This window comes from Lycorma delicatula, chromosome 1, assembly GCF_047948215.1.
Source record: "Lycorma delicatula isolate Av1 chromosome 1, ASM4794821v1, whole genome shotgun sequence".
NCBI classification, from domain to species: domain Eukaryota; kingdom Metazoa; phylum Arthropoda; class Insecta; order Hemiptera; family Fulgoridae; genus Lycorma; species Lycorma delicatula.
The window spans coordinates 262173434-262190162 of NC_134455.1; the positions used below are offsets into that span (position 1 = coordinate 262173434).

The following is a 16729-nucleotide window of genomic DNA, read 5'->3' on the forward strand; positions in this document are numbered from 1 at the left end:
AGTACTGACATTTTTCAATTTTTTGTTATAAATTACGGGGCTGGGTCAGCCTTCGGGGACAAAGGGGCTTGAGTATGTCCTTCTGCATGGAATTTTAATTTTTCTGAAGATAGTCAGATTTTGTAAAGTAAAATTTTAAATATCACAATATCTCCCATAACAAATAAATCAAGGGGTTATGAAAATTTTAAATCTTTATTACTCTAATTCTAAATTATTCTAATTCTACACGAGTCAAAAATCAGATATGGGATTAACAATTTTCTCACAACCAACTTTATTTTTTTTATCTCTGTACTGTTAATCATATTTCCATGAAGGATTGCCTAATACAGTGAAATTAAGGGATATACAGAATATGAAATTACTATATTGCTTGTGATACTTGAGAAGAGGCAAGCTTTGAAACAATTGGGAATTTTTCATTTCAATAATATTTGAAATTTTTCGGCTCATTTATGTTTGAGATTAGTATAGACAAACAAACAAACAAACTCTTGAGTCTAAATAATAGCATAGATTTAGAATATAATACATCCCTTGAATATATTTCTGTAAATAAATTTTTTTATAACCATGACTTTAGTGAATTTTTATGTAAATTTATTTACATTTTATGAGTCTTAATTTCTTTAAGAAACAAATATTCTTGAATTATTAATCATGTACTTATTTAAAATGATAATAATGGCTAATAATTGTATATTTTACATTTTATTAAGTTCCAGAAACCATGATTGGTTTTACATTTTTTGGTTAGTAGTTACTAATCGCTTCCAAGGTCAAAGATAAATTAAAATTAAATTGCATAAGTTTTATGATAGAGTAGAATGCTTATCAGATAACTGCAAAGATTCTGTGGCAATTCAGTAATTTGGATAAAAATTCAGATTTTCTCTGTGTGTAAATTATGTTATAATCATTAACTGTTTTATATTTCATGATAAAATATAATCTTAATAATAAGTTTTCCTCTAGTCATTTCTTAAAATATCATTTAGTTCAGAAACTAGAAAAAAAGGCAGGCGAAAATGTTACATAGTTTATTTATCCATGATTTTGTTAAATATTTTTGCCAATTGTAACTAAATAACGTTCATGAATCTAGCATACTAACAACAACAAAAACTATTATAATGAAAAACTTCAAAATATTGAACACTTTTAGCTATTTCTTTAGTTGTGATTTTTTAACACAGCCCTAACCCCAATGTTTCCCTTTTTTATCCCCAAAACACAAATATAATTTTAGATAAATTGTTTGTATAAAGAAGTATAAAAATCGTTCAAAGAAATTAATCGTTCAAACAAATGAATTGTTTGTGCGCTGTGCTCAGTTGCCCAGCACACCATGTGGTCTGCTCTGCACCAATAGCAGCTAAAATAAAAATGTGAGCATGTACATTAAACAAACAAACCCATGCACCATTTTTTATAGATATTGATACTATAAATAAATCATGATACTCATAGGTATGAAACAATTATCTCATAAGATATGTATCTGCTATAGTATAAAATTTTGAGTGCATTAATTTAATATTTTTAGATCCAAGGTATCATACCACATAATTTAAATTTAATAAAATTGATATATTTTATTTATTATCTTTCTTCATTAATTGTAATCTTATTTATGGAGTTTTATTTTTTTTTCATTTCTTTGTTTTTACTCTCTTTTGAAATATAGGAAAGCAATGTGTATGGAACTAGAGCTGTGCCCATTGAATGCTTTTTTACGTCAGTTAGTTGATCTTTTACGAAATTTGGATACAGGAGAGATATTTATAGAACCTGTCGATCAAACAGAGGTACCAGACTATGGAGAAGTAGTGAAACATCCCATGGATTTGTCGACAATGCGTTCCAAAATTGATGACTTTTGTTATTCCAATCTCGATCAGTTTGAGGCAGATTTCAACTTGATGATTCAGAACTGCCTTGATTATAACGCCAAGGATACTGTATTCTACAGAGCAGCTATAAAGATGCGAGATCAAGGTGGTGCTTTATTACGACAGGCACGTCGAGACATGGATCAAATGGGACTAGACCCAGTCACAGGACTTTTGCTTAATACTCATGAACCTCCATCTTTACCAGCTCCAAACTCTGTGCGTGGTGAACAACTTGCTGCAGAAATCGATAAAGAGCTTGCAGATATCACTGATCCTAGTAATTCTATGGTGAGTCATCATAATGCTAAATTTATTTAATTACACCTATCTTGCTGTGCTGTCTATCGAAGTATTTAATTCATTATACAAATTTACTAATAACTCTCAAATTGATTAAGAGTTTATATCTTTTTTTAATAAACTGTTAAAACTTGCCATTCCTGGCAATATTACTATTGGACATTAAACTCAGTTTATTACATATATTTATTAATATTGTATTGTATTGAGTATGTGTACACACACACACACATACACAGATTAAAAAAAGCTGACAACGCAGTTTTAGAACTTTGCTGGCAACAGCTTTTTTCTGATGCATGGCTTACACACAATTTAAAATATTTATCATTTTATTTAAATATTATATTTTTTGTTTATTTAATTCAATGATTCCAACTAAAGCACATGTGCATACTGTATTTCATTTGTGCGGGTGTGGTGTTACTAGCAGCCACTTTAAATACTTTTTTACTCTTTAAATATTATTCTTTTATTTAGTTCTACTGCTCACCTGTGACCTCACAACATAACAGATGACTACAGCAGCTGTACATCAGTGCTACATTAGCGCTCCTTGTGGTACACACAAATATCAAGAAAATTTCCTTCTGGTTTTTTGGGTTCCTTAGGTATGAAAACGTAAAGATCTGGTAAAAACCACATATGCCCAAATTGGGTCGTTTACAATACTTTCCCTTTAAAGTTATAGCGCTGGTATAGTGGTAGATGGGAAAATATAATTACCCTGAATATTATAGAATTATACTTTTCCAGATCAATTGATCAACAATTATTAACGTAATTAGCTAGATTTTAAAATTACATATTTGTTATATACGTATCTTTAATCATGCCATATGTTTTTCTAATAGTCGCTAAATATTTCCCTGTTGAGATTTTTGTTTAATTCAACATTAATGTATGCAACTGTTTATTGGCAATTTTTTTTTCAATATTTGTAAAGTATTCCACTAAAATTTAAGGAGAATGCAAAAGAAAATTATATTAAACTTCACAATAGCCTTAAACTTAATAAGTGCACAGTATGTTAATTATTTAATAATCACTGAGTGAAAAAAAAAGATAATATTGTAAGTGCAGTTAATATAAACAGATATAAGGAATGTTTCACCATTTTTCTTAATGTATATGATGTAATTAGTTAATTTTATGGGTGGTCACAATGAGCATGTAGTGATGTGCCCAGGATGAAGATCAAGTGCTCTGCAAGTTACTACAGCTGCTTGACCGCAGTCATTTATTAAAGCATGCTTTGGCTCGTAATAAGAGGGTGAAAAGGATCAAAGCTGAGATTGCTAAGTTAAAACGGAAGAAATCTAAACAGCAGCATCATCGTGCTTCAGGTGAGTTAAGCTGGTGAACTTTTGTTAATTTTGTGTGTGCTTTTTAGAGGTCTTGGTTAACCTAAAAATTAATTTTTTTTATTTATCCATTTAATCATTTTCAAATATATTATAATGAGGGTAATTAATTGCTCTCAGGAACAAATCTAGATTTTATAGCAGCCAGTTTAAGAATTGTATTAATAAGCACTTCCACCAACATTTTACCCTTTTGTATTTTGCATTTTAGTACACACTTTACATATAAAAAAAAATAATCAGTTTATTTACTGTTTCAGCATATTGTAGATTCTCTAGATTTTTTTACTACATGATAACAGATACAAAAATTTTTAATTTTATTCGTTTTCAATGAGATTGGTATCTCTTTTATACGTAATGCGCAATCCTGAGTAAATCAGTTTCCGCAAAATTACAGCTTTTCTGTACGAAACAACATTGGTTATGCTTAGACCCACATATTACAAGGTACATCATACATGAGATGCTGGGGTTGAATCAGTAGAATTTATTCTTAACTGTAGAATGTTTTAATGAAGAAATATAAAATAATATTAAACACTTTATAATACCATTAGATATGAGATAGACGACTATAAAATATACAATAAAATATTTGACATAGCAACTTTAAACTAATACAACAAAATCTAAATCAACACAAGTTGATTAAATTAATCAAATTATGTACAGTATCTAAAAACAGTTATAAATAATATATAACCATTAAATTTATATAATGAGTATCTTGTATGATAATTGCAGAGACGTTAAAATTAAACAAATATGTCTTTATAAAAATTACATTAAAGCTTAAATTTTATGGGCTTTTTTTACCATAAAAGTTTTTATTTTGGGAAAAGCTTAGAAACTAGTTCATGTACAACTGTTATAATGTTTAGATTTGTCAGCCATTGTTATTTACTGAAGTTCTTAAGGTAATTTTTTACTACAATGTTTAATTTAAAACTTCTTTCATTGGAGGTGACTGAACTGGAACTGTCAGTAAGATTCTCAGAAGTGTGTAATTATTTTGAGATATCAACTTGCAGGGCACTCTTTATACAGGCTGACAATGCCTACAGGTGCAGTTCTTTTCATGATTGTAGTTAAATCCTGAGCATGATAAACAAAAATAACTTTTTTATGAAACAGATCCAAAAATATTTTCACTTGATTTTGGTTACTTTCACCAAACATTCTTTTATTCTTTTTCTTCCTTACCTGTCTTAAATATGGTTATAAACTAAGTCCGTCAGCGATTTTTTTTCTTCACTGATTAAATTGCATTGCTTGCTCCAATTGCTTCTAATACCTTGATGAGACTATTTATGTGTTTTACAGATCAATCAATGTAATAACTTCTCTTTGAAAAGTGTATTAACAATATCAATGCAAATTCTTTGTATTTTAACAACGATGCTTTGATGTATTAACAGTATCAATTGCATACAAATGTGCTTTCCATTAACCTTTTTCTTGAAATTTAATCAATTTCATCTTTATTGAATGAGAGGATTCTTAGATTTTTCATAAACAAAAACATTTTTTGTTGTTGAATGAATTCTTATGTTTGGGTATTTTATTAAAATACTTAATTTTTTTCTACTAAGTAAAGATTTTCATCCTTAGTCAAAAGACATAGTTTTTGTTCAAAAAACATAAAAGAAGAAAAGTTTATATGATGTACAGAGTAAAGCATATCTTTATGTACTGGTGACAAACACGATCAGTATATGTTTTTTCCAATAGGTAGCTTCTTATGAAGCCATTCTTTAATTTTCTTCCATCCCTCAAGCTGTTACTAAGATCAGGCTTGGTTTTTTTTTTTGGTCAGTCAAGTTTGATTGTAAAAGAATTTACCATCAAACACGTTTGAGAGTATACAAAATATTCCCTAGCTGCATCCCTGGATCAAGATCAAATTAAAAATTGCACTTGCCATGTGAGAGGCTTTTTCAGCATTATAAAAAGACATCTTCACCTGATTTTCTGCGATAGAGAAAGGAATCCTGTTCAGCTTTATTATTCGATTAAAACTTCTATTTTGTCTTGACTAGCACCATTTGTTTTAGGACTTTTCTGCAATTTCTACTGCCTACCAGTGCTTTGCCTTCTGGAATTTCAGATTCGTCTGTTCTCTTTCTCTCTACTAAAAGAAAGATTGTTATAAATTGTTGCATAAATTTATACACTTTTTTTAACTAAAAAAAATAATATTACTTAAAAATTCACTTTAATTTGATAACCTATGTAATTTCTTGCAATTTGCATTAATTTTAACATGCTTTGTTTTATGCTATCTACTTATTATTTATTAACTGCTCTTATTTGAATGGATTAAACTATACATATCTTTAAATAAACAGCTTAAACAAAACAAATACCCCAAATTTCAGCATTCTTAAATTTGAAAGTTTCTTGATCCTATGTACATTTTTTTTATGTGTGGTGAGCAAATTTAATATTGTCAATATGGGTAAATGAATAAAAAATATGTTTACTGTAACTAGTGCATTTTTTAGTCAATAGCTAGCTATTATTTTTGAATAAAAAATTAAGACTTTTCCATTTTTCATCTTATTGTCATGTTTACTGTATTGTTTAGTATTTACTATAAACTAATATAAAAACCTTTTCTGTTTGTAAATACTTATAAAGACTGAATAAACACTTCTTTTTATTTTTGGTTTTTGTAAATAGAAAATGATATTCAATGCTACTTTAGAACAAACACGAAAAATAGAATAAAGTTGTTGTGCAATCAAGTTTATTTATATATGAACAAATGAATTGCACAAATCATAAAGCATGCCAAATATTCACCCAGACCTTAAGTAATTATTACATTTAGAAATGCATTCATTGGAATTCGTATAACTATCTTTTTTATTAGTGAAATGAAAGAAGAGGAAGTACTGTAACATCTGAACAAAAAATTATGAAATTTTTTTAAGGTATCTTGCTGATCCTGGCTTTCAAGCTAGCGTTGTAGAGGTATTTGTTGGAGTACATAAATCAACATTTGGCAAGGCAGTTGATTATGTACTTCAAAAAGTAAATTACTACTACTTCTGATAATTGTTAGTACCTTTGTTTATTTCAATGTATACTGTTTTTATTATCCATAAATAAAAAAAAATTATAAAAAAAGGACAATAAAATGTTGCTTTTGTAATAATGTTTAAAGGAAATTCCTTTAGGTTGCAGTATCATCTAAATCCTTTTTTTTACATTTTATTTTATTTTTGCTACTAATAATAAATGCTGATTAGTTGTTTTTATTTTTAGAGTAGGCTATTCCTTTAAACAATAATAATTATAAAAGATTAATTATATTTGACTTTAAAAATGTTTTTTTAGGAAGTGCCATGTTATATATATATATATATTATAAGATCCTGCTGTTTAATAAATGCTGATTACTATGGATTTACCATGTCACTGCTTCTTTGTGCAATAAATATCTACAAAATTTGACAAAATGGCTCTTTTGGAACCTTTTTTTGCAGGCTGTAAAAAATATTGGCATAAATTCAAATCAAAATAAGATAGATGAAACTTAAAATGTAAAATACAGTTTTCTAATTGGTTTGCTAAAATCTGTAGTAGACAGGTAAAAATGAATGTTCACCAACAGTTAATTAAAGGCAGCTAACATCTCTTTAGATACAGTATTAATATTAGTAATTATCCTTCATTTTTTTTCTATTATATGTACATTTTTAGCATAAGGCTTTACAAGTGTGAGAATCAGGTGTAAAGATGTGGTCTTGTTTGATGAAAATATGTATGAATGATGTACGTTTTTAACTGTTGTTGATATTGTAAATGATCAGTAGAATAGATTATTATTCTTATTTAAAATTAGATAAAAAAGTTATCACAAATGAATTGTATTGACTGGGATTTTGTTTTGAAAAATATTTAAAGAAAAATTATTACAAAGTTATTTAGGAAAACCCACATGTAAAACAGAAGCACAGATGAAAAAAGTTTTGTAAGAGATGTCATAGTTTAGATTAATTAGTGTTTGAAGCAAGTATTATCACTTAAAATTGTCAAATTATGGAAATTATTTTCATTAATGAAAATGATTGTGAATATATATGATCTTATCTACTACACAAGGTATTCCATTGAATTACTATGCGAATTACAAGGGTTGCTTTTTATATTTCTGGCCTAATAATAAAAAAATAAATATTTATGATTGAAATTGGTTTTATTGTTTTTAAAAATATTCTCCATGAAGATCAATACACTTTTGCATGCGTTTGAACCAGTTTTCGAAGCACTTTTTCCACTTCGATTGAGATAACACCAAAACATCTGTTTTGAATGAAACAACCACTTCTTTGGGTGTTGAAAATTGTTGACCCCATAATTTTTTTTTATTTGTGGGAATAAAAAAAAGTCATTGGGTGCAAATCAGGGCTGTACGACAGATGACCTATCAGTTTGACATTTTGGCCGGTCAAAAATTCTTTTGAGCCAATGTGTGAGAGCTTGCATTGTCATGATGAAGAATGATTCGTTTCTTCTTTGACTTTTTCCAAATTTCTCTAAAGACTTCTGGCAAGCAAATGATCGTGTACAATTCAGAATTGACCGCCCTACATTGCTCTAATGCCACTGTCACCACGTGACCGATAATGCTGAAGAAACAGGTAACCATTTGCTTAGATGTGCTTCTTCCGCAAACAACTTTTGTTGAATTTGACTTGTTTTGGAAGACCCATACAGTCGATTGCTGTTTTGTTTCGGGCTCATATGCGTAGATCCACGCTTCGTCATTTTGTGTTGATGTTATACACAGCCTTTGATGCATCTTGAACGTATTTTTTCAACATTTCCTTGCACCAATAGACATGAGCCTTCTTTTGAGTGTTTGTCAGATTATACAGAATCTAATGTGAACAAAACTTTTTACAGCCAAATGATCATGCAATAATATCTTATTGATGCTTGTCATACTAATGTCCAATGATGCCTTCAATCTCACGGTATCACATGATGATCTTGCTTTATCAGTTCACGCACAGCATTGATGTTTTCTGACACAAAAACCAATTATGGACGACCTTCATGGAATTCATACCAGTTTTTTAATTGCCGTATAAAGAATTTAATGCATCGATGCATTCTTGTCTTTATAATCCACATCAAAAGTTATGAAAAATAATCGCACAAAAATGTTCACGAGTTAATTCCATTTTTTGCCCGAGATGAATTTTTCAACTTACTGTAAACAACACAAATCGTGCTCAAATAACAAAATGTTCTGAAGAAGGTTGTATTAAACAATGTCAAGTTTTCAATGAAAACGTCAGATGGCGTCTGGCAACACTTACTGTTGCCAAAACTAGAAATATAAATAGCAACCCTCATGTTACCACTGCCTATATTAATAAAAGAATTTTTAATGGATTCCCAAAAGCTCCATAGAAAAAGTAAATTGTAATATTGAATTAAATGTTGATAATGACCTAATGTGTAATTCTGGCACAGTGTTAGTTACTTTGCTGATAAGTTGGATTATGTGGAATTCTATTGTAAATTAGACGTTAGCTGTGCTTGCATTCTCTTACATAATAAAGTAAGCAAATATGAAATTACATTGACGGTTTTAAAATGCAAAAAAATGTTTTGGGTGAGATGATATATCTTCTGTCATGGTTTATCATTGTAAATTTTCTGTTTTCACAGAGTCATCTTATTAATTACTCAGTTAGGTAATTTTCTCAACTTAAATGTTTATGTTATTAAACCAATTCACAGGAAAGCCTGTTTTACTGGTTTTACTGAAATCAATAATTAGCCTATCTTTCTCATATCTATTATGGGTAGAAAAAGGTGTTAAAAAAAAATCTTTCATCGGTTATTAGAGAATGTCAGTTCTTGTAATATTATCTTGTCTATTCATTTTGAACTTCAGAAGGGGAATTTCATACCACAAGATTTCATTCAAAAGTTTACTAGAACTGACCGCAGGAAAATGGTCACTACAGTCTTCTTGGATCTCCCTGTCTAAGATATTACCCGTCTTATCAGATTTTTTTATGAAAATCTTAGCCATTTTCCTGTTGAAAAAATTAGTTGAAGATTATCTAAATTTCATACATTTTGTACTATCGTATTTTTATAATGACATACATCTGCTACTACCTGTTACCTAGTTGCAATAATATGAAACTTTTTAGAATTTTCTAGCACAATATATATATATATATTTATATATATATATATAAAATTAAACATATTTTGAATTGTCTTTTAGTTATAATTGTTAATTTTTGTATTTGTATAAAGGATTTATTTAATTTCTATCTCTTTTTCAGAGGATTCAGATGGAGATAAATCAAGTGATGATGATGATGATTTACCACTCTGTCCTCCAAAACTTACCAGTGAATCTACAGTTAATGTGCCTGTTAAAAAAAATTTGAGTAATGACTGTGAAATCTTATCTGGTAAGTTGCAATTGTATTACTGTATCTACTCACAAGTTGAATAAAATGTTCTTTTTAATTTACAACTAAAGAAAAAATATCATAATTTTTCATCTCATTTTGAATAGATTAATAAATTAAAAGTATTATTTTCATCTCATAAACAGTTGTTACTAAAGTAGTAGTGAAAAAAAACTTCTAAAGAAAAGCTATATTTTATTGATAATAATTTATATAAATCCTCTTTTACAATGTACACCAATACATTATTAATATCATTAGTAATATTATCATTATTTCAACTATTAATTTATTTTCTACTTTTTTGACACTGCTTCAAAAAATGGAAAGGTTCTGAGAACAATTCATGTGTTTTTTGTGCATTCAAATCTTATCTTAATTTTTACCAAATAGTCTGCTTTTGTTTATTTTGTTTTCATCTAGAGTGGTTCCATTGTTAGTTTTCTCTAGTTTACTCAGTAAATTTTAAACAAATAAAATAAATCACATTTTTTATGTAATGTTTGAACATAGGTATAATTTGTTTTTCATTTAGCTGCTTGATATTGGATTGTATAGTAGGCAACTCCCAAATAGTTTTTCAAACGACTCCCTCTTCAATCAGGTGACAGCAAATGTGTAACATTTTTTATCATCATCCCAGCATTCTCAGAACTGATAATGTGGAAAAAGAGATACAGTTAAGGATAAGGAGTGAATAGTGAGGGACAGGACTATCTTCCCTTCAAGATAGACTACTCACTTGCCCTGGGTCAATGTCAAAGCTTTGTTCTTCTGCTGATGGTACAGTTTCAATTACTCTTCCTTTGTCTTTTATTTTTGTTTTGTTTTTCATTTAGGAAGTTGTGTTAGTGAATACATAATTTTTTTTTACATAGAATAAATGAAAATATTTTTCTTTTATATTCTTCTGATTGTATATTTTTCTTTTATATTCTTCTGATTGTTGCTGACATAAATCCTAATTGTGGCTAATTTTATTATAATTTGTTTATTTTCAATAATAATTAAATTATATTTTCATTCACTTACTACTTGTTTTTATAATATTTATTCGCAGAGTGCCGTGTTTCATCAGATGTAAAAATTAAAATTGATTTTAAAATTTAAAGAAAATAATGTTGTTTGTCTCCTTTTGGTTAGGTTGTAAAGTGGTAAAAATGGTTTTTAAGGCAAAACTCTGGTTTATATTTGAACAACCCTTGTAATCAAATCTTTAATGAATTTGTAATTGAGCATCATAGCAGTACATAATTATTATCAATAATAATAATAATAAAGTGAAAATATTCACTTACTGCTTGTTTTTACAATATTTAACATACCGATTTCACAGAGTGCACCACTTCAACAGATGTGAAAATTAAAATAAATTAAAAATTTAAAGAGAAGAATGTTGTTTCTTTTTAGTTAGGTATACTACCTCTTTTTAGTTAGGGTTACTACCTAACTAAAAAGAGATAACATTCTTCTCTTTAAATTTTTAATTTTTACATCTGATGAAGCAGTGCGCTCTGTGAAAGTGGTTATGTTAAATATTGTAAAAACAAGCAGTAAGTGAATATTTTCATTTTATTATTATTGATAATAATTATGTACTGCTGCGATGTTTAATTATAAATTCATTAAATTTGATTACGAGGGTCGTTAAAAAAATTTTGCTCTTACAAGCTAAGGAAGAGCGGATATGTGGTTGGGCACTGCAGTAGTTAGTTGGATATATGTAGAGGGGAGCAATCAGCCAGCCACACCCGTTGGTCACGTTCCCATGTCCATAGCAGAATGTCTGAGCATGAGGTACTGTCATGTATCATTATCCATTGCACAATGAATTGTAATCAGATTTCTTGCCAATGAAGGGGTCAAATCCTTTGAAATTTTGACTCAATTCTAGGCACAGTTCAAAGATTCTACTCTGTCAAAAAGTCAAGTTTTTGAATGGCCCAAAAAATTTTGAAGTGGCCATAATGTAGTAGAGAAAAAGTCACAAACTTTGTCTGCAAATATTAATGATAACGTTCAAGCTGTTGTGTCCTTGTAAAAGGTAATTGCTGCTTAACCATTGCTGAAATCGCATCAGAGACGTATAAGTGTTAGGAGTGTGCATACAATGTTGTCAGACACTCTTAGACACAGCAAAGTGTCGGCGAGGTGGGTTTTATGTCTTCTCGTTGAGACATAGAGAATTATCTGAAAGACATCTGTCAGACTGGCTTCTGAGTCGCTTTAAGGAAGAAGGAGAGGCATTTTTGGACCTTATTGTGACCTGCATGGATTCACCATTACATCCCGAAAAGCAGTGAAAAATATGGTATGGAGGAAAAGTGGGAAGGTAACACCAGTCAAGGCCAAGAAATGCTTGTCAGCTGGAAAAGTCAGGAAACTGTGTTTTGGGGTTCAAAAGGTGTACTGCTGATTGATTTCCTGTACAAATGAAGGATGGTAAGTGTGGTATACTCCTACTAGTTACTGTCCACCTTACTGATTCTTAATGTCCACCTTCTCCAAGGTAATGCATGGCCGCATATAGCAACTCAGACTTAGGATAGACTTGCTAAGAGTCATTGGACACCTCTTGAACACCCACTATACAGTGCAGATTTCTCATTGTGTGATGAAAGAAGCTTTAGGAGGGGAAAAATTCAAAGACGATGTAACAGTCAAGCATTATGAGTGCAATTGATTTTTGGGGGAGCCATCTTGTTTTTTGATAAGGGTATTAGAAAGTTACCTATCTGATGGAGAAAATGTATTTTTGTTGAAGGAAACTATGTAGAAAAATAAGGTAATTTATTTGTAATTTTATCTAATATCAATAAAGTTATGTAAACAAATTCAGATTTATATTTGAATGACCTCATATGTATTACCTTTTGACTCAAACCTGGAACCTCTCAATGAAAGCCAGAGATAATAGAGTTTGAAATCAAACTGTGCAGAACATGTTTGAGCATTGTTATATAGAAACAAAGTCCCATTGGACACGTATCAAATAAACTAACAAAAAATTCAAGAAAACTAGAAGTCTATGACAAATTAAGAAGGGGGTTGGTAAGTTGCTTATAATTTGTAATTTGACTCTGTCTTTAAAAGTAAAATTTAGAGAATAGTTTTATTGTATAGTTTTTTAAGTTAGTTTTATTTTGTGTAAATTTTAATGGCATCAACTTCTGTTGTTATTAAACAGTAATAAATATTGTGATATGATTTTTTGATATCATATATTAATATTGAAACAAATAGCATTAGAATAGTGATAGAATGCAAGCATTCGTATCAAAGATCTAAGAAGTTTAAGCAAAAATGTTCAAGACAGGAAGGTTATAAGCACTGTTGTTTTTTTACAACAAAGGGATATTGCTTCTTGATTATGGAAATTCTGTAAATGCTGTTACGTATTGTGGAACTCTTAAAAAAGTTTGACTTGCTGTTCACAACAAAAGATGTGGGAAAAATGCCCAATGGAATTTTGTTTCTGTGTAAAAATGCTTGAGCACGTTCTGCACAGTTTGACTACAAAAACAGTTTAAGAATTAAAGCATTTATGGCTGGGAGATTTTGAACATTCACTATTATCCTAACTTTGCACCTTTATTTTATTTTCTCTTTCCTATTTAAAACAGTAGCTTGCATTGTAGATTTGAAATGATTTTAAACTAAGAGATGAAGTAATTAATTAATTGCTTTAAATCTAGTGAGAAAATTGTTCAAAGATAAAAAATAAAGCTATTAAAATAATATAAAATATTTTTTATCTGCGAGAGAAAATATTACATATTTGTTAGTTTATTTATTAAGTTTTTCTGTTACATTTTCATATGTTTGTTGATCAAAATGCCCTTTTTTAAAAAAAAAAAAACAAAAAAAATGATGTCTCAGATTTTTCATTATTTATAACAATTACAAATGCTTTACGTAATATGACAACAGAAGTTTTAAAAGTAGTCGTGTAAAGTCAAAATTACCTAAGATGACATTAATTATAAAAAATTTAAATCTTATATAATATTCCATATGTGTTGTAAATAGTGTTTATTATCAGGATTTAAAAGTACCCTGATAATTTTCACTACTCAGGATTAAGGTTAAAAAACAATAGAAAAATATTTGAAAAGTATTACACTGAGGAACAGAATTAAACCTTTTTTTTACACAAGGAACGTTGAATTCAAATATGTAAATATATTTTCTCCATCACCGACCATTGCTTTGTGATTGATAGGTAAAATTTAAAAGAAATTTAACAATTTGCGTGCACAGGGCACTACTCAGCTTAACCTAAAATGTGGTAGTTGCTGTTTTCCTTTTGTATATATGATATCCTTCTTTAGCATCTAAAAATAATCTGCAAGCATTCTTGCACTCCACTGTTAATGATACCTGTATTCCATGACATAGTTATGTTGTTGCAAGCATTCCCTGACAAGCTCTTCACTGACAGCACCAAGATTATCTGGAAAGAAATTACATTTGAATCATGTCCTTAAAATGAATTTCTTAGATTCATTTTTAGGGACATATTTTACCTCGTATGCTGGGATGATCGTAATAATTCACCTACAGCGTCACAGTAGTTCTGGGATTTGTGATTTCCTTAAAAGTTTTGCACATCGCCTTTAAATGATCTCGCATTGACTTTTCAACTTGGCTTAACAGTTCTTCAAATTTTCTAAACAAAGTTCTTATTTTAGAACTCACAAAAACTCCTTCCTTGAATTTTAGCGTAACCAATACTAGGAAATTTTTCTTTCAGGTCTATTTTTATCCATCACCATAACAAAGATTTTGAATAGCTCTAATTTTATATGAAGTGGAGGTATAATAATTTCCATGTTAACTAGTGAGGATGTACAATGTTTCTCTGTCAAGACCTAAATGCTTGTTTTGGTCATTCCTTCCTGATAATCAGTTTGTCTTTTAATCAACCATTCACTCAAGAAGCAATAAAACTTAATATAGCTGAGTTGCAAACCCATTAATGACACAGTAAATTTTAAATCATAACATTTAGTGCAGTGGTACTTTTACTGAATTTTTTTGTACAGGATTTTCATATAGTCGTTTGTTTCTTTCATGTTAGTTGCATATGTGTATGGCATAGAAGGAAATTTGCTGGCATTGTGCAAAAGAACAACTTTTAAACTAGTTTTTGAAGAATCAGTGAACAATCTTCATTCTGTTCACGATGCAGTGATCCATGACAGGACACATATTGTTACAGTACACTAAACTATTTTTTTTATATATATATATATATATATATATATATAAATATCTTGAAAATCTTCCTTACAATTATAAAAGAAACTCATTTTAGAGTCAATAAGGAGATTTCAACCTTTTGGCATTAGATCGCAAAAGCTTGGCATATTTCTTTGACAAGTTCAAATCCTGAACAAGGTCATTTAATTCACCCTTAATTATCAGATGATAATAATTATGATAATTATCACCTTTAATAATTATGAGATTCACAAGAACTTGGACAACAAGAAGCACTTGGATAAACTGGCTGCCTTCTATCAGCATGTATAGAGTACATCAAAAGAATGGATATCTGCTGTCACAAATCGACAGTGCATGTCAGACGCTGACATACTTCAATATGTTGAGCAAGATCACAGTATAATAAAAGGGAGTATCAAGTGTTCAGCTACACAAAAACAGCATTGCACATATGTTTGCTACTGCTTATGGAAGGAAATTGCCATAATACATCATATTCTGGAGGAAAACTAAAGGAAATCAAGTTTCCTTTAATCCTTTAAAATAAGTCCTTAAAAATAAGTTAATCCTTTTAATAATAATCTGCTTCGTCTGCAGATCCTTTTCGTGTTGGACAGTTTCCATTTTTACATCATCATTTCATTCAGACAGTAAAGTCCTTGACAGTGCAAAGTCCTTGCCTTGAAGCAAAGATGGATATGGCCATGATTTCTCGTGGATTAACATCAGTATTGCAGCCTCTGAATGTGACAAGTCAACAAACCTTTCAAGAGACACAAACTCCAGCTATATTCAAGATGGATGTCTGAAAAATAAACACAAGTACATACCAGGTGGGAAAATTAAATGACCAATTTCAGTTGTGATATGCAAGTGGTTCCTGAGTGCCTAGAGGTTAATTTCACCTGACGTCATTGAAAAAGATTTCAAGAAATAAAGGGATATAGAATGCACTCGGTAGTACTGAGGTTGAAGTCTGCTTTGCCAACCAACTAGCAGATGACAGTAACAACAGAGTTCAAGAACGAGTCCAATACCAGTGACTGGTAGTAATTTGTAAGGTTAGAAATCATATTCGATTTTTGAATTAATGCAATGCACATTTGTCCAATAATAGTGCAACAATTGTACTAGTACAATTAATTTAATGTGTAATATAACATAATGTTAAGGTCAGTCCTTTTTTTTTCATTTCAGGATACTTAACATTGGCACTGGTACCATATAAACATCACAGTTGCATTCAGTTTTAGTATACCAATTTAAGAATTGTAATACATAGGGTATAAATAAAGTTCAGATGTGTAATGTAATTCTTTTTATTTCTAGAATAATTTATGCACCCCCCTATTTTAAGACAATCTTTTCCTTGAAAAAAAGTGCAGAAAATATGCAAGTAATTAAGGTAGTTCTTAACATGTTTTAACTAGTGAGGTCAGACTTTGTCATTGTTGTTTAAACATAAAAATCCCACACTTGTAAATGT

At 29.5% G+C, this 16729-nt stretch overlaps 1 protein-coding gene across 3 annotated transcripts in view; it reads left to right on the forward strand.

Moving 5' to 3' along the window:
- The window catches only part of Br140 (bromodomain-containing protein 140), a 139672-nt gene that overhangs the window by 60444 nt on the left and 62499 nt on the right, over window positions 1-16729 (forward strand). For all 3 annotated transcript variants that reach the window (XM_075376577.1, XM_075376594.1, XM_075376586.1), the window contains exons 12-14: window positions 1691-2186; window positions 3388-3544; window positions 9886-10017. In XM_075376577.1, the coding sequence (XP_075232692.1) occupies window positions 1691-2186; window positions 3388-3544; window positions 9886-10017 (785 nt within the window). The remainder of the gene's footprint in view (window positions 1-1690; window positions 2187-3387; window positions 3545-9885; window positions 10018-16729) is intronic.